This window comes from Camelina sativa, chromosome 9 (assembly GCF_030686135.1).
Source record: "Camelina sativa cultivar CO46 ecotype springtype chromosome 9, ASM3068613v1".
Lineage (NCBI taxonomy): Eukaryota > Viridiplantae > Streptophyta > Magnoliopsida > Brassicales > Brassicaceae > Camelina > Camelina sativa.
In genome coordinates this window covers 31,064,502-31,089,952 of record NC_141888.1, presented here as the reverse complement: position 1 = coordinate 31,089,952, position 25,451 = coordinate 31,064,502, and the positions used below count along the sequence as shown (strand labels likewise).

General features: G+C 36.2%; 5 protein-coding genes and 1 pseudogene across 5 annotated transcripts; 3 read left to right on the top strand and 3 right to left on the bottom strand.

Annotated features, from left to right (window-relative positions):
- The first annotated feature begins 1,941 nt into the window (after positions 1–1,941).
- Positions 1,942–3,435, top strand: LOC104712134 (chalcone--flavanone isomerase 1). Its single transcript, XM_010428964.3, has 4 exons — positions 1,942–2,312; positions 2,399–2,557; positions 2,637–2,860; positions 3,097–3,435. The coding sequence occupies exons 1-4, from the start codon at positions 2,180–2,182 to the stop codon at positions 3,283–3,285; spliced, it is 705 nt and encodes a 234-aa protein (XP_010427266.1). The 5' UTR covers positions 1,942–2,179; the 3' UTR covers positions 3,286–3,435.
- A 2,652-nt stretch (positions 3,436–6,087) lies between these two features.
- LOC104712133 (uncharacterized protein At4g02000) lies at positions 6,088–8,356 on the top strand. The gene is made up of 2 exons (XM_010428963.3): positions 6,088–6,616; positions 6,876–8,356. The coding sequence occupies exon 2, from the start codon at positions 6,883–6,885 to the stop codon at positions 7,555–7,557; it is 675 nt and encodes a 224-aa protein (XP_010427265.1). The 5' UTR covers positions 6,088–6,616; positions 6,876–6,882; the 3' UTR covers positions 7,558–8,356.
- Positions 8,357–8,542: 186 nt separating this feature from the next.
- LOC147939017 (uncharacterized) lies at positions 8,543–9,892 on the bottom strand. Its single transcript, XM_087466451.1, has one exon. The coding sequence runs from the start codon at positions 9,875–9,877 to the stop codon at positions 8,543–8,545; it is 1,335 nt and encodes a 444-aa protein (XP_087322577.1). The 5' UTR covers positions 9,878–9,892.
- Positions 9,893–9,989: 97 nt separating this feature from the next.
- Positions 9,990–10,424, bottom strand: LOC104715677 (uncharacterized). The gene has a single exon (XM_087465838.1). The coding sequence runs from the start codon at positions 10,422–10,424 to the stop codon at positions 9,990–9,992; it is 435 nt and encodes a 144-aa protein (XP_087321964.1).
- A 1,377-nt stretch (positions 10,425–11,801) lies between these two features.
- LOC109126476 (uncharacterized) lies at positions 11,802–12,200 on the bottom strand (annotated as a pseudogene).
- Positions 12,201–15,920: 3,720 nt separating this feature from the next.
- On the top strand, positions 15,921–18,459 carry LOC147939016 (uncharacterized). The gene is made up of 6 exons (XM_087465837.1): positions 15,921–16,204; positions 16,302–16,377; positions 16,496–17,014; positions 17,123–17,260; positions 17,339–17,811; positions 18,396–18,459. The coding sequence occupies exons 1-6, from the start codon at positions 15,921–15,923 to the stop codon at positions 18,457–18,459; spliced, it is 1,554 nt and encodes a 517-aa protein (XP_087321963.1).
- Positions 18,460–25,451: the final 6,992 nt, after the last annotated feature.

The following is a 25,451-nucleotide window of genomic DNA, read 5'->3' as shown; positions in this document are numbered from 1 at the left end:
AGTCTTTACTACAATACTCATTATGGAGTTTCTCTGCAGCCTAACAAATATACAACATAAAAATTGCAGGTTCTTGAATCATGAGCAAACTATGGTTTCTCTGCAACCCAACAAAAGAACCTAATTGTTGGTTTCTTGGCATGTCAAAACTGTTCTAAAACCTCTCTGATACCTACTTCTTTGGGATTAGTACTCGATTCAACACAAATGACCCCAATTTCATCAATAACATCATTATCCTCTTCAGATTCAGTTTCACCATCACTAACATTAGAACTACCACTAGAGAAATCTCTAAAACCAAGACTCACATCAAACAAAAGTGTAGAAGAGTGTGGCAATTGAGGGTGATAAATAGAAGAATGAAACAGACAAGAGGAGAGAAAAGATCTAGCACAGGAAAACCCAACTTCCTCTTCTTCTCTCCTATCGATTATGCAACTTTTACCGGAATTAAATTCACCGGAGTTGAATATTATCGATGCCTGGGCTCCTCTGCAGTGTCGCAATTACTGATTTCATTGACTTCGACTTCATGAATCACCTTTGATTCAGATCCGATTGGGTTCGTCAGTAATTAGGTTTGGAACCAGAGAGAAGGATGAGTGAGAGAGAACACAATGTGGTTGCTGCAATGTTACGATTTCGACATTATTTTACTTTTATTAATAATTTTTAATAAATATAAATTTGTGCTAGTTTGGAACATTTGAAAACATGTGCTAATTGTGGAAGAAAAACTTAAAATGGTGCTATTTTTGTCAATTGCCCATTAACTTTTTCTTAATTTCGATTTACATACAGTATGTTATAACTTATAAGTGATATTGTTGGATTGGAAGACATTAGATATATCAAGATCCCCTACAGTTTTAATGCAAATCTACGTATAAAATAAATCCAAAAATAAGTTAAACGTTTAAACCTATTTAGTACATATGCCTTGTATGGTATATTTTTTTTAGATGTTATAAACAAATGCATCAATTTTCAACGCAATAGAAAATCCAGTTCATATATTCTGTTCTTTTTTGTTTGTAATTTTCCAGTAATTCTCTTCATTTTTGTTTGTGACTGAAAACCGGATTTCTTTAATACTCAGTTTAACTATCGTTCTAGGATTTAATTTTTGTTTCATATTAGTTGTCGTTTTAGATTTTCAATGCAGATGTTTGATGAATATTCCAATCTTATCCCTACTGTTTTAAAATTTCAACCAATGAAAAAATTATAAAATATATTAATGAAGGACAAAACATAAAATTTAATAGTTTCCTTAATTTGTGTGCAAAAACCTTAAACGACAGTTAAACTAGAACGGAGGGAGTAGAAAATGAACTAATATGTATTTCTATTTCCTAGATAAGAGAATTTTATTAATTAATATCTCTATATTTTTTGGGGCATTCTCAAAAATGCCCCTTTTTCATACCCCTTTTTAAAAATACCTCTTCATGTTGACTATTTTTAAAACTACCCCTCTTTATATACAAAATGACCATTATAAAACCTTTTAAAAACCTTGTAAAGTTTTTTTGGCGGGAAAATTTTTTTCGAAAAATTTTTGGCGGGAAAATATGTCGGAAATTTTTTGGCGGGAAAATTTTGTTTTTTTTGTTATTGAATAAAATAATTTTCATCTAAGGGTAAAATGATCATTAAAAATTAAAAGAGGGCAAAAATAAAAATGGCCAAAAAAGAGGGTATTTTTGAAAAGGGTATATCAAAAGAGGCATTTTTAACAAATTCTCATATTTTTTTTTAATTCATAAGAAACTTCAATAAATACAAACTAGAAAAAAGTTTATCATGTTCCATTTATCTTCAACAACATAAATCATATATTATCATTATAGAAATGATTTACCAAAACTCTGTTAGATAGATATGCCTTTATGAAGATTCAATAATATCTTTCATCTCCTAGAATTAAAATATAGAAGACGAAACCAAAATCTTTGTTAGATCCGAGTTTTTCAACTACCAGTTGTTGTCACTAACTACATCTTCCAATCAAATATAAAAAGAGAGAGACAAAACTCAAAAGCGAGTAGCTCCACGTGCTTACACATCCAACACTCGTAATCGCAACTTCTGCTACCTACCCTTCTCTCTTCTCTTATAACTTAACCCCAAAAAAAAAAGTTATAACATTAGTATCAATCAAACCAACTAAAAAATGTCTTCCTCCTCCGTCGTCGTCTCTCCGTCTCCGCTCCCTACCGTCGCGAAGCTTCACGTAGATTCCGTCACGTTTGCACCGTCCGTCAAGTCACCGGCCTCCTCCAATCCACTCTTCCTCGGTGGCGCAGGTTCGGTTGTCGTTTCCTCTGTTTTTGTCTTCTTCGTCTTGCTGACTATGTGATCCGTTTGCTAACATATATACGCTAATACGCAGGTGTCCGAGGGTTGGAGATCCAAGGAAAATTTATAATTTTCACCGTCATTGGAGTATACCTAGATGCTAACGCCGTCCCATCACTCTCCCTCAAGTGGAAAGGCAAAACCGCAGAGGAGTTAACTGAATCTGTCCCCTTCTTCCGTGAAATCGTCACAGGTATAACACCAGTTACTCTTATACGTCAAGTTAGGTTATTAGACCAACTTAGTTTAACTTTCTTCAATTTGCTCTGTAGGTGCGTTTGAGAAGTTTATTAAGGTGACTATGAAACTGCCGTTAACTGGACAGCAATACTCGGAGAAAGTAACGGAGAATTGTGTGGCTATATGGAAATCTCTAGGGATTTATACGGAGTGTGAAGCCAAAGCTGTGGAGAAGTTCTTGGAGATTTTCAAGGAAGAAACCTTCCCTCCGGGTGCATCAATCCTCTTTGCTCTCTCCCCACACGGCTCTCTCACTGTAACTTTGCTACCATAACTATTCAGAACATTGACTTGATTTATAGTTTGCTTTGGCGTTTTACATAATTGTAACTGTAAATGCCAAAATCAGTATGAGATACTCTGTTTGTGTGTGTTTAGTATATTTTAAATGTGAACACTAATGTAGAAGTAGCGTTTGAAATAATAGTAGTAATAACGTGTAGCTTTGGAATATTTTATTGACATGGATTTGTTGTGAATGTATTTTTGTAGGTTGCGTTTTCTAAGGATGATAGTATTCCTGAAACCGGGAAAGCTGTGATCGAGAACAAATTGTTGGCGGAGGCTGTTCTGGAGTCCATCATCGGAAAGAACGGCGTTTCTCCGGGGACTAGATCGAGTGTTGCCGAGAGATTAGCTCAGCTGATGAAGAAGAACAAGGTCGAAGAGGAAGAGAACTGAGAATGATATAGATTTCTCTTGAGTATTTGGTGTTTCATGTTTCTATGTCGAATCCTAATGTTATTTAGTTTCAATTGGATGTTTTCAACTGTTTTTAAGAATAAGAATAATCCAAGAGTATCATGGAATAGGATGAAAACTGTATTATCACTAGCTGGTCTTGATTCTAGAGATTACACTGAACGAAACCAAATGATCAAAAAAATTTAGGGAACAGAATTTTTGGTCAACAAATTGCCTCATAATCTATGCCTCTTTTTGGTCAGGATCCTCCGTCGTAACCTTCATATCCGGTGTTGTTCCCAATATTATGTTAAGTTACATGGTCGACATTTCCTATCTCGCCTATTGTTTACTGTTGAGTGGATTCTACGTCAACCGAGATCGGATACCGGTCTACTGGACATGGTTTCATTACATTTCACTGCTGAAATATCCGTATGAGGCTGTCTTAATCAACGAGTTTGATGACCCATCTCGATGTTTTGTTACGGGAGTCCAAGTATTTGACAGCACTCTTCTCGGAGGAGTATCTGATTCCGGGAAAATTAAGCTCCTTGAAACTCTCGGGAGTCCCCCTGCTTGAGGACCGGGTCTGACTTACTTGCACAGCAGGGTATTACTGAGTTGAGCAAGTGGGTTACGTTTGCGTCAGGTCTCTTCTTTAGAATATTATATTACTTTGCCTTGCTGTTTGGAAGCAGGAATAAGAGGACGTGAATGTTACTAGTCCCCACAAAAACATGTGTGCATTAGCCAAGTATTTAAGTAAAAAGTTTGAAGGATAAGTCTCCCAATGATGTAATTTTGTGATCAAGTTGTTACATTTGTATTTGTTTCATCTTTCTTTGTTTGTGCCTTTTTGGTTTAAAAAAAAACTGTAAAACTAATATTTCGATTGATGCAAATAAAATAAATTGAAAAAAAAAATGAAAAAAGAAAGTAGGAAAGTGAGGCGATGTTTGAAAAAAGTGATGACTGCAGTTAGATTTTACACACGTTAATTGCCAACATTCAGTGGGTACTATGTAGTGTCTCAGAATGAATTTCGAATTTAATGTCTCTTTAGTCTAACCGTTCTTAAATCTCACAGTCACAAAGTAGACAATTTCGAAATATTTTGGTGAAATTATGCTATGAACGAATAATATATATTATTCATTAATATATGGCAAAATGAAGTTTTGAGTTTGTTTTGCTCAGCAAAATACACACGTTCGACCACGAAATTTAGTGGATGGATGGATATGCAATAATATGGCGCATCGCACGTTGGATAGTAAAGTTCAATGGTCCAGACTCCCATATTCCATATATACTTCCGAACTTTCATACTATAGAAATGGACAATAAAAAATCTAGTGAATAATAATAAAAAATCTAGTGTATAAAAGTAACCACTAAAGTTAATAATATATATGCCTACCCAAAACAAAAAAGTTAATAATATATATTGGTATGACATACATCTATACTATTAAAGAAAAAGTATTCACTAGACTCAAATTGGACCATGATTTCTATTTGGTATGTTTTTCATTAAAAATGATTAGAGAATCACCTAATTTAATTAAATTACCCTATAGTTTTGATTTATCTAAATGATATTTATACCCTTTGGTCGACAACTAATTTACCACGGGTTGGGATGCGGATCCTGTTTAACCCGACTATAGATGATTTAAAACACGCAGATCCGTTTGTAATTCCGGTTGATAATATTCGGATCGTGAATGTTGTTTGATTCAAGAATAGTTATTCATACAACCAAACAGAGGTATAATCCCTATAAATAAGGAAATTGGTATCCGAGTATCTAATGACTTCAGTAATATCAAATATTAACTACTACCATACTTAATCTCTATAATTATTACGAATATTAATAATAATGAAAAATCTTTAATACTTATCAATTGTGATTTTGTTGTTTCCAAAATAATTAATAGATTAAATACGAAATTGTATATATATGTAAATTTATTTGATTTGCTTTTATACTGTGAGATATTTACGGAAACAACAAATCAACTTAATACAATTAAATAAAAACAAATCATCATTTAGTTAGTAATTAATTATGAGTAGTATAGATGGGACGAATAAAAAACATAAATTATATATATGTAAAGTTGTAAACTAATTTACAGAAAAAGTGTAATGTATATCCCACATCGACTAAATATTTTGGAATATGGTTCATAATCACTATAAATATATAACTAATATGTTTTGAGTACAAATGAACAGGAAGCTTGATTTATCAGGTATCCAGATTTAATAGTTTAATTTCGTTTTATATTTGAGCATATTTAAACTTTTTAAAAATAAACATATTATAATATATTTACGTTTTTAGAAAAGTTTAAGATATTATAAATATTTAAATTTTTATAAAATATTTAAATTATTATAAATATTTGAACTACGTCGAAAGTTTAAAATTTATACTATTAAAGTAAGAGTACTCATGGACCAACTTTTGGACCATGACTTTGTTTTGATAGTTTTTAAATAAAATGGTTAGTAATCAATAATTATTAATACATTAGTATATCATGGCATTAAAATTCTCTAACCATTTAAATTAAGTCGGATCATGCGCCGGTCATTTAATACCCGTTTAGTTGATCCAATTTTCTCTTCAAATATATTTATTATGTATTAAATCAACTATAATCTTATCTAAATCCGAATCGGTTAGAAGATTTATTTAAGAAAAACATATACATCAGATTTAAATAAGGAAAATATTTAAATACATAATAAATCAAATCTAAACTTACTGATTCTTTATAAATATTTTTTTTTTTAAAATGAATAAACAAGCAAAGGAGATTACAATTAATATATGTGCATATTTTTCATCATTGTTTTAGGAACAAATAAATAAGTTCAATTTAATTTTGAAAAATAATTTAAAATAAAAATTAAATTACTTTAAAAGATACTTTAAAATAGTAAAGAATTCATCATAAGAAAAGGGCGATGGCGATTAGGTTATCGTGTTGAATGGTTCCCGGTGGTGGGTTTCGAGATGTGTCTTGGTGGCTTCTTATTAGGTTTATGGATCCTTGGGCTGGGGGTCTGCGATTTCTATTGCCTTTAGCGGTGGTAGAATGGAATTGGGCGGATCAGGATTCTGGGATTTGGGGAGTGAAGGATCTCGCTTTTCAGAGATTTGGATCGGGGGTTTGTCTGTTATTACAGATTGTGAAAGATCCGATTTGCTTGGCTATTGCTCTGGTCTCTATGGGATTTGCTCGTGACTTTGATGGGCGATTTGGGGTTGAATATGGAAAGAGTGGCATTTGGTCCCAGAATTTCTCGGGTAAGCAAATATCCCATATACTTTTGTTACGAGATTTGATGGCTGGGTCAATGATTCGCGGTTTAATGGAGATAGTGAGCTCCGATTCTAGTCCATGGGTATTTATTTGGCTCTGTGTGGTGTGTTGGTTTGTCATCTCGCTTTTTTCATCCTTTTTTGGTGTAGCAATTTTCTTACGAGGGTCCTTTGTATTCAAGTTGTTAAATTAGAGTGTTTCAGTTTCGTCAAAGGGTTCTTATCGTGTTTCGGTTTTTGGTAGGGTTATCATGGCTCAACTGAATCTCAACAAAGGAAAGCCTGCCTTGGTTCGAACAGAGACGGTGAAAATCTCAGATTCTGTGATGGCGCAACGTATCCAGCAGTTTTCTCTCACTCTCACTGGGAGATTGATGAATCCTGCGGTCCAACGAATGGAATCCTTGGTGGCTAATTTGCCAAAGATTTGGAAGCTTGAGGAGAGGGTTGAAGGTGCTGATTTGGGTCGGGATACTTTTCAGTTTAATTTTGAGACAGAGGAAGATCTTCAAGGTGTATTAAGGAATGGTCCTTACCACTTTGATAATTGGATGTTATCTATGGTTCGATGGGAACCTATCATTTCAGATACTTATCCCTCTGCCATTAACTTCTGGGCTAAAGTTTCAGGGATCCCTATGCATTTCTGGGAGGTTGCAACCCTTCAAGCAATTGGTAAGAAGATAGGGATTCTTCGTGATGTAGATGAGGAAATTGGTAGTCTGTTTGTGACTATCAATGGTTTTAATCCTCTCATCTTCCACCTGCTCGTCCCGTTTAATACTGGTGATGAGGTGGTAGCCTCGCTAGAGTATGAGAAGTTGCTCGGTTATTGCAGTCATTGCTTTAGGCTAACACATGATGTGAAGGTATGTCCAGAGTTAAGTAAGAGTGAAGGGGGGTCGTGGTCAGGGGGACATCGCTGATAGGAGGGGAGGTTCTTGGAATCAGCCATTGTTAAAACCGAATGCTCAACATTTTGAGGATGGTTGGGAAAAGCCAAGGAAATTTGCTAAGCGTTCTCTTGATTTTAATTCAGAGTCATATCGAGATAGAGATCAACAGTAGTTGCGTATTGGTGAGAGTTCAAAGAATGGTTTTAGATATCAGGCTAAGAATCAGGGAGATTTGGGCCAGCAGAGGAGTTATGTGAGATATGCAGAGGCTAGAGAGGGTGCTGGTACTTTCATGGTTCATCAGTCCCGATCCCATCCTCCTAGAAAGGGTATGGTCCTGCTTGGCCAAAACCCCTGTATCAGGCTAAGCAGAAGCTTGGTTCGCAGGTTAATGTTGATCATGAGTCATGCATCCCTACAGCTGATTATTTGGTGGACCGGGAGAAGGATTCACTAATGGAAAATGTTAATGGGATGAGCGGTGGAGTCAACGAGGCTGGGTTTACGGTGAGTTCTGATGACCTTCTAGAAGATGGGGAATACCAGGAGGGTGAGGCTTCAGGTCAGGTTGAGGTTACTGGTGCTGATTGTTGATCTTTGATTGAAAAACAGAGTATGATAGATAGAGTTAAGAACATAACAGAGAATGATAACGGTTCTCTCTTCTACTCAACACACAACTTTATTAATATTATGAAATCTGAATGTAGTTTACAAACAATGACAATGTCTTTATATAGACTGAGAAAAGACACAAACTAAGAGTTGTAACTCTTCACACATGTAAAAGACACGTCGTTTAATGTATGAAATAGATTAAACTTAAACATTACTAAGAAACTCAATTATATTCCAACAGCAGTGGCGGATGTAGAAACTTATTATTTAACATGGGGCACAAAATAATTAATAAAATAATTAATTAAAATATAATAATAATATTATTATTAAAAAATCCAATACCAAAAAAATAAAATGTTAAAAAATTGTCATAACAAAAACATATTAAGAAGTCCTACAAAACTATTCTACGATCTTCCATATCTTGAAATCTTTTTATCACTACCTCATTTGTCACTTTATCTAAATGCTCTTTTTCAATAAAACAAACCATACAATCATTTAAAAACTGATCACCCATTCGGTTTCGCAAGGTAGTCTTCACAATTTTCATCGCAGAAAAGCATCTCTCGACTGTAGGAGTGGCAACAGGTAAAGTCAAAACCAACTTCAAAAGTCGATAAACAAGAGGATGCGAAAGATGTTTTTTTGTCTCCATCATTACACGTGCAAGATCTCCAAGACTCTCCAAATTAGCAAATCTTTTATCTTCACGGATATTATCGATGTAAATACCAAGTTGATGCTCAAGAGATATCCGCTCCACAGAACTAAAATCTTCTGGATAAAACTCAGATAACCTCACAAGTTTTGACTGGTCAAACTCGTGGAAGGAACCAAAAGGGCTCAAAGACGCAGTGCAACTAAGCAATTCAGTGTTTACCTCGTCAAAACGATCATTAAACTCTTGAATTTGCATATCCAATACAGTGTAAAAACATTCCACCTGATAATGATGCAAGTTTGTTATGTTGGTTCTCTGTCTTGGCTTCTTTGGATCAAAAATTTCTTCTTCCATGATGATCAACTCAGTTTTATGACTCTCATAAAAAGAATTAACTTTTTCAACCAAAGAATCCCATCTGTTATCCCTGAGATTGTACAATTGTTGCTTGGTAGATTTCACCAGAGACATAGCATTCAAAATGTCTTGATCTTTCCTTTGCAGAGCAACTGATAGAGTATTTGTGATCCCGAGAAGAGGTAACATCAACTTTAAGTAGAACACAAAATCAAAGGTGTGCAAATATTTGATAAGACCATTAGCTTGCCGTCTTTTGATACCATCACTCCCTTCGCTCTGGACATACTCCAATACTTTCACAATAGAAGGGAATAAATCAACTAACCGTACTAAGGTATTGTAGTGAGAACACCATCGAGTATTACCAGGTCTTTGAAATGAAAGCTCCTGATTCAGTCCCTTTCCTGTCTTAATTTCACCTTGACTAATTCCTTCTTCGATGATCCTTTGTTGGTCTTCTCGAACCATATCTTTCCTCTTACAAGATGCTCCAACCACATTTAACAAAACCGAAATCATATCAAAAAAATCACCAACTTCAAAATGTTTTTTAGCAACTGCCACGACGACCAATTGAAGCTGGTGAGCAAAACAGTGTACATAATATGCAGTACTATATTCTCTTAAAATCAAAGATCTCAACCCATTAAATTCACTTTTCATGTTACTTGCTCCATCGTAACCTTGTCCCCTTAATTTTTTCATACTCAACCCCCGCTTTGCAAACAATGAATCAACATCACATTTCAGAGTTGCAAAAGATGTATCTTGAACATGAATAAGACCAATAAATCTTTCTTTTACTATCCCATCTTTATCAACGAAGCGAAAAACCACTGCCACTTGCTCCTTGGTAGAAACATCCTGCAGACTCATCCATCAACAAGCAAAATACATCGTGATTAACTTCTTGAATAATAGATTCAATAACTTCCTCTGCAAAGTAATGCACTAGATCAGTCTGAATTTTGTGAGACACCATCTGATTATTTTTTGGAGCATTCTCCAATACAACCTTTTTTACAAGCTCATTTTGATCTGCAGTATATTTCACAAGCTCTATGAAGTTTTCCCTATTAGCTGATTCTACTGACTCATCATGACCTCGAAAAGGTAATCCTTGCCGTAATAAATATCTACAAACATCAATTGAAGCATTCAATCTGATTCTGTATTCATTTTTTGCAGCATCATCCTGCTTATAAAAAGCATGAACAATTGATTGACCTTGTCTCATCAAGTTATCAGCCATTTTCAATGAATTATTGTGAAAACTATTCACTTCTCCCACATGACCACTCAATCTCTTTGGATTTTTTTATGTATCAAATCCCCTTGTTACAAATTCATCACTTCCACCTTTATTTTCTGTGTAATCTCTAAACAAGTAGCAAACCAAACAAAAAGCCTTGTCTGTCTTCACACTATATTCCAGCCAATCACCATAAAGATCAAACCAAATTGGATTGAATCGTCTCAATTTATCTCCGGTTAGTGTTCTAGGAAATTTGTGACCACGAGGTTGATAAGGACCCTTAACTAAATATTTGCGTCTTACCTCATCTCTTTGGTTAGGGTGATATTCCACAATTCGTTTCCTATCTGCAGGGTCCACGGGTAAATTCTCCAAATCATCATGAGAATGAGATGTACTTGTTGGTTTTTTTGGAAAATATTTTTCCATAGATCACCTAATAAAAAACATAGCATGAATTCATCAATATATATTTAAAGCAATTGAATGAGACTATCAATTTATCTAGAATAAGAAGAAAATCAATAGACAAGTTTATATGCTATAACACGTAAACAGAATTTTGTCCAACGACAAGTTTTGCATCAATTACTTACTGTTGTTTATATGCTGTTTGATAAAAAAATCACCGAAGACAAAAATAATATTGGAACCAATCAAAAATAGAAGCAGAAGATTTTTCTCTCTCTATGGTGCAGTTGTATTGCTGTCGATGAACTCATGAAAACTAGGTATAAGTCCCGAAAAAAAAATGTTTATAAACTTTGAGTTTTAGACTATTAGTTAGTTGGGCTTGAATCATTAGTAGTTTTAAAATAGTTGGGCTTAACCTATACTCCCTCCGGTTTTTTTTACTTGTCGTTCTAGAGCTTTGCACACAAATTAAGAAAATAGATCAATGTTCTATTATACCCCTTCTTTAATACATTTTCTAATTTTTTATTGGTCAAAGCATTAAAATAATTGGGATAAAATTGGTATTTTTACCAAACATATGCATTGGAAACCTAAAACGACAAGTATTGGAAAACAAAAATTTTACTCTAGAATGACAACTAAAAAAAACCAGAGGGAGTATTACCTTAATATATGTATAGCTTCAATTATGATACAATTTACATTTAATTTTTAGTTTATATTATAGAAAGAGCTTTCGTTAGACATTAGCATGTGGCACAATAATTAAGTGTTATTATTTTCTGAACTATGATAACGAAATCCCATGCAAATTTTTTTTTCAGGATTTGGCATGTGGTACGTGCCACACAAACTAAAGCGTACGTCCGCCTCTGTCCGACAATCCCCCTTAATTGAGTTTCTATTTCACTCCAAGCTTCCTCCTTGCTTCATGTCGAACTCTTCGTCATCCGACATTCAAACAACCTTCTCCTTCCCTTGCAAGTAAGGCACTTGCGTCTGAGTTATTCCATCTAAATGGAAAACTCTTATGCTTCATCTCAATGTTCAGTATCCTTCTCCCTTGAGGATTGTAGATAAGACATCTCTTGTCTTCAAATAAGACTCCATATCCTTTTGATATCATTTGAGCAACACTCAATAGATTTCTCGCTAAATCCGGCACTAGAAACACCTCTTTGATGATCTTCTCTCCTTTGCTTGTCATCACTTGGATATTTCATTTCCCTGCCGTCATTACACATTGACCATTCCCCACTTTGATTGGCACCTTTATACTCTGATCAAGAGTGATGAAGTATTTAACTTCCTTGGTCATGTGATTAGTACATCCACTGTCAACTAACCATGTCTCATCTTTTGTTTTTGATGATACTTCTTCTTCAACCATACTGAACAGCATGTGGTCCTCATCATTTGTCTCTTCAAGACTTAGATCCGGTCCCTCGGTTCTTCTTAGTTTGCAATTTTTTGGCTAAATGTCCCGGTTTGTTACACACAAAACATTTTCTCTCACTGTTAGCCACTTGTTGCGAAAGACCACCTTTGTTGTTCTTCTTCATCCAACAATAACTCTCATTGTGATTGTTACGTTTGCAAACACCACACCACTTCTCGGCATTCTTTTGACGCTTGACTTCTGATTTGTTTTCTCCATAGAACGCTCCTTCCGTTGATCGTTCTTCTCGAATTGATACACGCTGCTCGTGTGCTTTCAACGTTCCTATCAACTCTGTCACCGACAACGATGTTAGATCCTTCGTTTGCTCCAACATAGCGACAATAGTGTCAAATCTTTGAGGGAGAGATATGAGATTTTTTTGGACGATTTGGTAGTTGGTCTTCTATTCTCCATTAACCCTTAATTGTTTCCCAAATCAATTAACCTTCATGTGAAAACTTTGATGTTTTCACCTTCATCCATTTTCAGATTTTTATACTCTCTTCTCAACGATTAAAGTTTTATCAATCGAACTTGAGGAGTTCCTTGAAATTCGGACTCCAATGCATCCCACGCATCCTTGGAAGTGACTGCTGGTGCTACACGAGAGAATATGGAGTCCGTCACCGTCGTTTGCAGAAGTTGCAGTGCCATCATGTCCTTCATTGATGCTTCCTTCCACTGATTTTTCAGTCGCACCACTTCAGGTGTCTCTTCGGGTTGCGTCGGTTTGTTAGGAACACCTTCTTCCACCACTGTCCACAATTCACGTGTCTTTAAGATGGTTTTCATCTTAATCCTCCAGAAATCATAATTCTCTCCATCAAAAATAGGAATCACTTGGTGTGTTGTTGTCGCCATACTCTTATGCCTCTCTTTCTACTTCCCAGTGGCCCTCGAATCAGTAGAGCTCTGATACCATGTTGATCTTTGATTGAAAAACAGAGTATGATAGATAGAGTTAAGAACATAACAGAGAATGATAACGATTCTCTCTTCTACTCAACACACAACTTTATTAATATTATGAAATCTGAATGTAGTTTACAAACAATGACAATGTCTTTATATAGACTGAGAAAAGACACAAACTAAGAGTTGTAACTCTTCACACATGTAAAAGACACGTCGTTTAATGTATGAAATAGATTAAACTTAAACATTACTAAGAAACTCAATTATATTCCAACACTGATGACGATGGTGTTTAGACGGATACGGAGAAGGGCGTGTCAGAGACCAAGGACGATGCTCCACAAGGTACTGTCTCTAACTCTTCTTCCCTTGTTGAGGATTTGGGGCATGTTAATCAGGCTATGAAAGATATTGAGTTGGAAAATACTAAGGTTATCAAGGCTAAGAGGGTTGGTTTCTCTGGTTCTAGGGGTGGTAGGGGGATAAACGACATGGTGTAGCTACTGCTTCGCCGGGTAAACGGTTATTAGCTAAAGATTTTTTGTTGAAATCTGCAGGTGACGTTGGTAAGAATAAAGGGGCTGTCAGGCCAAATCAGATGAAGTCAGAGGGTGGCAATATGGGAGGAGGAACCCACAAACAGAAGAAAGGGATGGTGGCTCTCCCAACACCGCCGGCTCAAACGTGAAGACTATGAGTTGGAACTGTCAGGGCATTGGTGCGGATCTGACAGAGAATTATTTGCAGGATTTATGGAAGCAGAATAAACCAGATATTTTATTTTTATCAGAAACAAAAAGATGTTTTTCTTATTTACCAAAGTTCCAGAATAAATTTCGTTATCATCATTTGTATACGGTTGAACCCTGTGGGTCGAGCGGTGGTTTAGCTATTTCTTATAACAATAATATAAAACTTGAAGTTCTTTATGCACGTGACCGGTTAATAGATGTTCAAGCTTTTTTGGGTTCTCAAATCCTTTTTCTTTCTTTCGTATATGGAGATCATGTGCCCGGGTGTAGACAGGAGGTTTGGGACAAATTAATTCAAATTGGCTCTATTCGGCAGGATCCTTAGTTTATGATTGGTGATTTTAATGAACTAATAGGTAATCATGAAAAATCGGGAGGCACGATAAGACCGGCTTCATCCTTCCTTCCGTTTATTTCTATGATCCGTGAGTGTGGTATGTTAGAATTTCTGTGTTATGGGGATTTACTTTCCTGGCGAGGTAATCGCTGCAATAACAAGGTGGTCCGGTGTAGGTTGGATCGCGCTCTAGGGAATGAAGATTGTCATTCACTTTTTCCTTATTCGCGAGTGGATTATCTAGAAATGATAGGCTCTGATCATCTCCCTTTCTTAGCCTCTTGTGCGCAATCTGGGGGACGACACTTTCGTCCATTTCGTTTTGATAAGCGTTGGATGAGGAAAGAGGGGTTTTCTGGGGCCGTGGAATCGGGGTGGAATCGTACTAGAAATTTCCGAACACCGGTGTTTGTGGATAAAATCAAAAATTGTAGGAATTCTATTTCATGGTGGAGGAAGCAGACTGTTCCGAATAGTAAAACTCTTATATCTTCACTAAAGATGGCTTTAGAGATGCCTATCATGATGAGGAATTGTATTGGCAACAGAAAAGTCGAAAATTTTGGTTGTGGGTTGGGGATAAGAATACTAGTTTCTTTCATGCTTCTACTAAACAGAGGAGGGTTAGGAATAAGATTGTAGGGCTGTCTGATTCAGAGGATGTTTGGGATGAATCGAGTGAGGGTATGGAGAGGATTGCGTCAGATTATTTCAATAATCTTTTTGCACAATCGGATGTGTGTGGTATTTCAGAGATGGTACAAGCAGTCAATCCATTTGTTACAGAGCGTATGAATAGGGAGCTAACTAAGGATATCTCAGAGATAGAAGTTCGTAAGGCTTTATTTGCAATGCATCCGGAAAAAACTCTGGGACCGGATGGGATGACCGCACTTTTCTTTCAGAGGTTTTGGCCTCATCTTAAAGGGGATCTGGTTGTTCTGGTTAGGGATTTCTTTTGGACAGGGAAGTTTGATCCCATAATTAATGAAACTAATATTTGTCGGATTCCAAAGGTTGAAGTGCCTAAAAAAATAGCAGAATTCAGGCCTATTAGTTTGTGTAATGTGAGTTATAAGATCATATCAAAGATTCTTTGTTTCCAGTTAAAAAATATTCTGCCCTCGATAATTTCTGAAACACAATCGGCATTTGTTTATGTTCGGTTAATCACATATAATATTCTGGTGGCTTAAGAGATGTTTCATGGTTTACAGACCAATAGGATGTGCAGTTCAGAATTTTTGGCTTTCAAAACAGATATGAGCAAGGCCTATGATCGAGTTGAATGAGATTTTTTGAAAGCGGTCTTAATAAGGCTAGGCTTTGATTCCAGATGGATCTCTTGGATAATATGGTGAGTGAGTTCGGTTTCCTATCAAGTGTTGCTTAATGGTCAACCCCGTGGCTCTATATCGCCAAAACGGGGTTTGCGACAGGGGGATCTTTTATCCCCTTACCTGTTTATTTTTTGTACTGAGGTGTTAATAGCTAATATCAAAAAAGGCAGAGAGGGAGGAAAAATATCGGGTATTAAGATTGCCCGAGATTCTCCCTCTATCTCTCATTTGCTGTTTGCGGATGATAGTCTGTTTTTTTGTAAAGCGGATGAATAACAATGTTCAACGGTTATGGATATCATAGGCAACTATGCTAAAACATCCGGCGAGGAGGTAAATTTGGATAAATCCTCTATTATGTTTGGTAAAAAAGTGACTTCAGAGGTCAAGGACAAGGTAAAATCTGTCATTGGAATCTCCAAGGAAGGGGGTATGGGTTCTTATCTGGGAATTCCTGAGAGTCTCAGAGGATCGAGAGTTCAAGTCTTCGGTTACGTTCAAGATAGGTTGAATGACCGGGTGAATGGTTGGACAGCAAAATTTTTATCTAAAGGAGGGAAGGAAGTTTTACTAAAGTCGGTGGCTTTGACCCTTCCTACGCATGTTATGTCTTGCTTCAAACTCCCTCAAGGGTTAACAACCAAATTGACTAGTGCAATTTCAAATTTCTAGTGGAGTTCTGATGGGAGAGATCGGGGGCTTCACTGGGTGGCTTGGAATAAAATGTGTAGAGATAAATCTGAGGGAGGTTTGGAATTTCGGGATTTGGAGACTTTTAATGATGCTTTACTGGCTAAACAGTATTGGCGTTTAATATAGTTTCCGAATTCTTTATTTGCTCAAGTGTTTAGAGGACGATATTTCAGGAACAAACATCTGATGACAAAAAACCTTATTCTCCCTCATTTGGGTGGAAAAGCATTTTCTCAACTAAAAGTTTAGTGGAAAAAGGTGCCCAATGGACAATTGGGTCAGGGTTCAACATTTCAGTTTGGCATGATCCCTGGATCCCTGATCAACATCCTCGACCTGCAAACGGTAGGGGATGGCAACTACACCCAAATCTAATGGTAAACCATTGGATTCCACGGACTAAAGAATGGCATTTACCTATCCTTCAAGAATATATGGATCCGGAGGATATTCAAACTATTCTGAGTTTGCCTATTAGCAAATCTTTTAAACCAGATCGGTTGGTGTGGCATTATACACAATCTGGTCGGTACTCGGTTAAGTTAGGTTATAAGGTAGCTCAAGCTATGAAGGCTGAAATTGATTTTGGTCCCAACTTTAATGTCATGAAGGCTATGGCTTGGGATCTTCCGGTACCACCTAAAATCAAACAGTTTTTCTGGCAGATCGCATCGGGCTCTCTTCCGGTGATGGTGCGATTAGCCTCTCGGAGAGTTAATTGTGACACAGTATGCAAGAGATGTGACCTAGAGGAAGAGTCTATTAATCATACTTTGTTTGAGTGTCCTCATTCTTGTCAGGTTTGGGAGAGGATTTTTGATGGATCAGACACGGATAAGTTCCCATTTGGTTCGATCTACTCAAACTTAGATTTTAGATATGGCAAAGGTTTAGCCCCTATGGCTTTAGGCACTACTCATAGTTCGATACCGTGGCTGGTCAGGTTCTTATTGAAGGATAGGAATAAAAAAGTTTTCCAAGGGTTACAATCATAGCCAATAGATATCATTAATCAGGCTTTACATGAACAATTGTGGTGGGCGGAAGCCCAAATAGCTGCAAGGGTTGACTCCGTTTTGACGGATTCCTTGCATACTCCGGAGATGATAATTCATTGTCAAGTTGTTGGTTCGTGGAAAGCTACGGAACCACATTCAGGTTTAGGATGGTGGTGTGGTGATGGTGAGAATCAGACTTTGGTAATGGATGCCAGATGTCAACGTCGCAATGCATTCCCACTTCATTCAGAGCTAGAAGCATTATTATGGGTGATGGAGTGTATCTTTTCCAAAGGGATTGATTGCCGGAGGTTCGAGACGGATTCTGCAGAGTTACTAGCGATGGTGCAAGCTCCGAAGGAGTGGCCGGCTTTCTCAACGCTTCTTGATGAGTTACAGGTGCTTAGTGCCTCCTTGCCTCCTTTTACCCTTTCCAAAGTCCCAAGGATGTTCAATGTGAAGGATGATTGCTTAGCTCGTTCTTCTAGAATGTTATTGTCGGAAACGATTTTTGTAAATACCTTTCTTCCAGTTTGGGCAACCAATCGAGGAATTTTATTTTAATTAATGTTAGGTTGAAAAAAAGAAAAAAATTCATCATAGCCTTAATAATATAAAACTAATTAATATATAAGATATGTGAAATTAATAAAAATCAATTCAAATTTATTTTAATGGATATATAAAATATATCTAAAATGTGAAGTGACCTTAGTGCAGTGGCCAAAGGTAAGTCCTTAATGCACAAGTCACCATCACACCAGGGATCGAGTCCCACTCCCTACGAATGTAGGAATTAGGCTAATGGGTCGGCCTGTTGTGGCCCAATGGTTGACAAAATATATATATATATATATATATATATATATATATATATATCTAAAATCAACTTATTTGTAAATGCTCTCTAAAGCACAAGATATGCAAGAAATGTCTTTAAATTATATGAAACAAATGTGAGAAAAACACAAAATTTAGTTATGTTCTTATCCAAAAATTTTATCGTCTAAAAATTGTTTAATAGTTAATTATCTAAAAGATAACAGTTATGAGACATAAATTTTTTTACGGGTAGGGACGAACAGGACAGGACAGGACAAGACAGGATGGGACAAGATGTCTTTGCCATTCTAAAATAGTTACGTGGGTTATATACGTGCAATAGTCCAAACTAAAATCAAATTAAAATCTGATATTTGGATTTAACACCTTTAAGCATATCGCTATCGCTTAAAAACTGCAAAACGATCGTTGTATATCTGTTACCGGGCAAATGATTAACGATGTGTCGATGTCTAAACAACGTACTTATCTAGATTGTTTTAACATTTACCATGTAAATAATCCAAATATACTACTAAACACTATTTAAAATTTTAAAACTATAAAAAACACATAAACCAAAACATTTTATGCATTTGAAATATACATAAACTAATTACAATATTTATCATCTTGTGCTGTAGCACGGGGTATCACCTAGTTGTATTATTAACTATTCAATGACTCAAATTTAAACCATGCATAGTATTAGTATAGCATGGCACAATTAAATTCGAACCCAACCGTATAGATCAGCGTCTGGCCGGCCACATTTATAATGTTACAGACTTTTTTTTCCTTGTCAAAGTGTGTCACAGACTTTTATTTTTTGTCAAAGTGTGTCACAGTCTTGAACTGAATTGAGTTATATGAGTTTTTACACATATATGATGTGTGTGTGTGTGTGTATAGGACGTGCATTTTTTCAAGAAAAACAAACTAGAAGATCAAGAATGGACAAATCAAGATATATGGAGAATTAGGATGTGAAAATTTTAATTACGGCCATACTTAATTATAACTATATAAAGAACATTTTAAAGTTTTGCTAGAGAGTAAATAATTCATAAGACCGGTTATCTGAGGTGTAAATAACCAAATACAAATCCGAGTTTGGCTACTGAACAAACATGACGCATGTGAATTGTAATGTGACTGATGTATTCACTAGTTTTACAACGTAAATATTTCTTCCGAATTTGGTAGAGGTTGATTTTGCATTAATGACTATTAAGTGAAAAAAGTACAAACATTCCAGGACACATTTATAATCACTTGTTTTATGTGTATATAAATCGACAATATATTTAAAGCATATAAAGTCGCAGTTAACTTGGAGCCATATAATTTGCAAAACTGAAATTTTATGTTTTCACACTGATTCGACTGACATCGTATGCATATTAGCTAATTCCACCTTTCCAGTTTATTATGCTTTCTCAGTTTGTGATCTTGATGTATTTCCTGCTTGGCTCTAGTCTTTTGTAATGGTAGAAATGCCGAACCATTATGCTTTGGAGTAAGTATTACGAATTTTTTTTTCCCTGATTATAGTAAAATATGAATCAGTTTGTTTAGCTAATTTGTTTTTGTTAAACCAATTAAATATTTTTATTTATTCTTCTTTTCTTAAAACCTGTAACTTAAGAAGGAAAAAAAAAGAAACTATAAGTAAAGTAAGACAAGACAAAAGAAAACGGAAAAATGATTGCCAGCTACTTGAAGTATACACCAACACATAGCCACACATACAAACAATATATGTGAACTATTGTCATCACATAAGGACATCCATAAACAAACATATGTTATATCTACAACACCATAAACATTCGAGGTTAGCCGGAATCCGGCGTTGACCGGTATTGACCGACGTTGACTAATATTTACCGGCGTTGACCGGTGTTGACCGACTTGACCGTTGTTGACCAGAAAAAAATATTTTTTTTTCCTAATAATAATAATTTTTGTTTTATGTATTTTTGAAAATACAAAATTAAAAATGATATTTAAATAGAAAGAGTATAAATTTGTTATTGTTCATGAAAAAATCTACTACACATCAAATTTTGGTGGTATAGTTTTATTATATTATTTTTGGTATATTTTCTGTATTAAGAAACAGACAATTCGTGGGTTCACCCTTACGGGCGAACCTCTCCTATTCATCTCCTTTAAATTAAGGAAACAAATCTTAATTGAAGAAACAAAATATGTTGATCAATCAATTTTAAAATTGTTAATTTTAATATTATATTACAGTTTCTAATTATCACATCTAAAACCCTACCATTTATTATAAACTTCAACCGACATATAATTTTGTTTAATTGTAAAATCTAAACCCTAAACACTCTTTTATAAATCCAAACAGGCATATAATTTTATTTAATAGTAAAATCTAAACCCTAACCATTCTTTTGTAAACCCAAACCGACATATAATTTCGTTTAACTATAAAATGTATACTCTAACCACTCTTTTGTAAACCCAAACTAACATAATTTTATTAATAAAAGATCTCTTTTTTAAAATATGATATGACATGCCATATTATTGTATTATGATTTGTTAATTAAGAGGGATGAATGAGAGTTGTTCACCCCTAGGCTTAACAAAATTAATTACTTTATATACCACAAATTTTGTTTTTCATATTATTTTTATTTTTATTTTGGTAAATAATTTTCTTGTATTTTTTTTGTTGTTATATGTATTTTTTGTAAATTATACAAATCATTTATCTTTTTTTATTTATTTATCAAAAGTACATAAAATCAAAATCATTATTATTTTTAGAAAAAAAAATATTTTTTTGAATATTTTTTTCTGGTCAACGCCGGTCAATACTGGTCAACGTCGGTCAACTCTGGTCAACGCCGGATTCCAGCAGACCTCAAATGTTTATGGTGTTGCACACATAACCTATGTTTGTTTATGGATGTCCTTATGTGATGACAATAGTTCACGTAGTTAACAAGACATTTATATTGTTTGTATGTGTGACTATGTGTTGGCATATACTTCAAGTAGCTGACAATCATTTTTCCGAAGAAAACCATAGACCATATTTCTTTTAACGTAAGAGAAATTCAGCTGCTGGAAAAAAAAAATTCAGTTCATATATTCTGTTCTTTTTTGTTTGTGATTTTAATTCTCTACATTTTTTGTTTGTAGTTGAAAGCCAGATTTTTTTTGTTTTCATATAAAGTGAATTAATATATATTTCCTAGATAGGAGATTCCTATCATTACCAAAAAAAAAAAGAGATTCTTATTAAATAATATTGTTGGATATGGGCTCTGTACTCAACATTTAATAAGGTCAGAAGACCCACAAAGTTAGCAAGTCTACAAGACCTTAATTTGGCCCAATAAGTATATGGGCAAATTCATAATTTGCAGAAGGAACAGAAAGAATTTAAGGTCAATATCTTACTATAAAGACGAGAGGTCACTATCAAGCACGAGACCCGAGAAAGGTGATTAAAGAGAGCATTCAAAAGCTAAACCGCAAGTCCAAGTCGTATTAATCGCATTTAGCATTTGTGTGTTGTCTCTTTCATCTCGTACGAAAAATCTTTGGAACGATAGAACTATAACGTCGCGCAACTTACCCCCCACATCGCGCAACTATAACGTCGCGCAACCCAAACCTTTCATATCTTAAAATTAAAATATATAAAACCCAAACCAAAAACCTAAGCTGCAACGAAACTTAAAGGAATAAGAGCGTAAACAAAAAGTCTGTTTGATATTAGAGGATCCGAGTTTAAACCATCAAGTGTCACTACATCTTCTAGTCAAATATAAAAAGAGAGACAAATCTCAAAAGTTAGTTAAGTCCAACACTCGTAATCGTAATTCAACTATGTCTTCCTCCTCCGTTGTCGTCTCTCCGTCTCCACTCCCTACCGTCGCGGAGCTTCATGTAGATTCCATCACGTTTGCACCGTCCGTCAAGTCACTGGCCTCTATAAATGCAGATTCTGGAACAACTCGCTGTGAGGAACAAGTCGTTGTGCCGAACAGAGCGTTGTGCCAGTCAGGAAGCTGCATCAGATCACAGACGCCCGAGTTGCTGACATGGATGTGTGAGCTGACGTGGAAAGACGTGAGTGGATGTGATGATGCGTCAAGGAAGGCTGTTGACGTGGTCTTGAAGATAGAGACAAGATTGTACTTGGAGATATGGAAAATATTCTCTGCGATAAATAAGGAAAGGATAAGCTTGAGGAGCAAGCAGTTTCCGTTTGTCTGGAGATATGAAGAATATTCTCCGCAATAGTTAAGAAAAGGATAAGACTGAGAAACAAGCAGTTTCCTTATCCCGTGATACTTGGAGATTCGCCTTCTAGGGTTTCTCAAATCATGTATATATATTCTAGGAGTAGGCCACGAGCCAAGTTGAGCACTCTAGAATATTGATACAGTTGTAAACTTCGAAGCCACAAAAATAAGGCTTAGAAGGGGTGTTCCCAGTTCTCTGCGACGTTAATCAGGGTGGTGATTAAGTGCGCAGAGAATTGCTTTTTTCTTTCTCTTAGATCTACTCTGGTGAGAGTTTAGATAGAAAAGAGAGAGGGTGAGTTTTAATCTCTCAGCTAAAAAGAGAGAGGGTGAGTTTATTCTCTTAGATCTACACAGGTGTGTGTTTAGATAGAAAAGAGAAGAGGGGTCAGATTCATTCTTAGTCGGGTTCAATCCTATTGGGTAGAATAGGTTGAGTAAGGGCCGAGACAAAATTGTATCCTTGTAAAAGATAAATTTTGTTAATAAGATTGAATAGAAAAGCGTTGGCTTGGCGCGTTCCAAGTGTGAATCAGTGTGTTGTGCTTCTATATACCTTTACAATTGGTATCAGAGCAGACGCCTGATAAAAGAATTGTGTATCTTTTCAACAGGTGAGATCTTGAGACGAGGTATGGAGAATCCACAACAGTTCGTTGATGAGAACAATCCGCTGAAGCTTGATGTTGAGTATTATGATGATTGGAAAGCACAAATCAGACAGATGATTCAGAGTCGTGATATGGAAGCCTGGTTCGCTGTTAAAGATGGATGGTCACTTCCAACACTTACGAACATGAGAGGAGAAACTGTAGTAAAGCCCTGTAAGCTATGGACGGCTGAGGAGAAGTTAAAGGGAAAACGGAACGCTGAAGCATTATCTACTATTTTCAGCTGCTTGCCTATGGATCTGTTCGCAATGGTACAAGAGTGTATGTCGGCGAAAGAAGCTTGGGATATTTTGGAAGCCTTCGTTGAGGAAGCCTTCGTTGAGGAAACCAGAAGGGTGAAGAAGGAAAAATCTGATGTCTCACTATCCTGTCATTTCAACAGTCAACTAAGCTCGCCGTGTGAGGAAGGTGTAGTGCTGAAGAAGGTATATAAGGATAAGAGGTTTGTCAAGGAATTTCTCAGGAGCTTATCACATGGATATCTTTCTCACAAATCTGATGGTAAAGGTGCCTTAAGTTCTGATGAACAAAAGGTTGATCAGTGTGTGAAATTAGTTCAGAAAGATGAACTGCATATGAGAAAGAATGATCAGAAGGCTGAGAAATCATTCACTCTGAAGACTGTAGAAACTCAGACGTCTGTTCAAGGTAATGAGGAAGTACTGAGCAAGAAGCAGTTCAGAAGGCTGAAGAGTGTACAACGTCAGTGTCAATCTTCATCATCCAGATCTGGTGCAGAGAAAGAATCTCAGAGTTCTGACTATCAAGGTTATGGACACTTCCAATCAGAATGTTCTGCACTTGAAGGAAGAAGCGTGTTGAAGTTTTACAACCGTTAAGGCTGTGGTCATTCGATATTTTGTCTGTCATGGAGTGATCTTGGTTCAGCCCAAGAAGATGATGAGAATCAGGAGTCTGTTTTGAAACCTAAGGATGATGTGGCTAGCTTATCTGTTGAGAAATAAGTCATCGCTCTGTCTAAGGATCTGATTCTGCAAAAGAAGGAGAATTATGGTCTGGTGTCTGAGAAAGAAGAGCTGCTTTGTAGAGTCTCCACTCATGAGAAATTGTTGTCTGAGGAAAAGTCATTTCGTCTTTGTTGAGACAACGCCTTGAGGATCAGCTAAGGAATAACAAGAAGATGAGTAAAGGAGCAAAAGATCTGCACAGAGGGCTGATTACTCACGAGGGTACTATAATTGCAAAATATGGCATAAGGAACCATAGAGGTGAGGCTGTCAAACGGGTGTCTCAGTTCAACTTGCAGAAGACTAAACAGATGACTGTTATGAACAACCTGAGAGGGAAACTGTGTCATTGTCCAGTAGAAGTTCCACAAGGTTGGAAGAAGAGGACAATATTAGAAGTTAGGGTAAGACTGTGAAGTGTCGAAGATCTGAACAAAAGAACATGTCGCTGTTACTATGCAAGTCAGAGCCTCCACAAAGCTGTCTGCTTTCAGTGTATGGATTGTACTATACCACTCACGCATCTGAAGGAGTGTCACAAAATGTTCGAAGATACATGCGAGTAAACTTCAAGAAGAGTGACATGAACCGTTATGTTTTGCACATTGTTCATGGTCGACAGATTGTTGTATTGAAGAACTATGGTTGTTCAGGGTACATGACTGTGAATCACGGAAGGCTATACGACTTTGAAGAAGGCTCAGCTGACAAGGTCACTTTTGGGGATGAAGTTGTAGGTTCAATCAGAGGCAGAGGTGTATCTCGAGGTAAAGACCAGCCCACTATGGAATCTGTCTACCTTGTTGATGGTCTAAAAGTCAATCTGATTAGCATCAGTCAGTTGTGTGACGAAGGTTTAGCTGTTACATTCACCAAGGAAATATGTCAGGTGGTTGATGAGCGCGACAATATTTGAGTCCAAGGTCAGCGCTCTGATAATAGCTGTTATATTTCGAAGTCGTCCAATCCACAAACAAAAGAGTTCAATCAGCAAAGTTCTATGATGTCTAGAGACATGATCTGAGAAGGAGTGTATTAACTAGCTGTTTGTCAAGTGTAAGTTGTAGCACTCAGAAAACTGTGAGAATCACTTCCATCAAGAAGCTGCTGGAAGGATTCAAGAGGGCAGAGTTGTTGTTTCTGCTGCTATTACACAGAGTTGTTCAGATGCAGTTAGTGGTGTTGCATGTCAGAGCTTTGCCAATGGAGTTAAGTTGAAACATGGGTGAAGCTACAGAGGTTGTACTAGGTCTGTAGATGCTATTGCAGGTCAGTGCTTGGCTGATGAATTCATTGTGCTGAAGGAACTTTGTTGTTTATGGGTGACGATTGTGGAAAACAGAAGATGGACAAGTTGGAAAAGTTGTGGAGCACAAAGCCC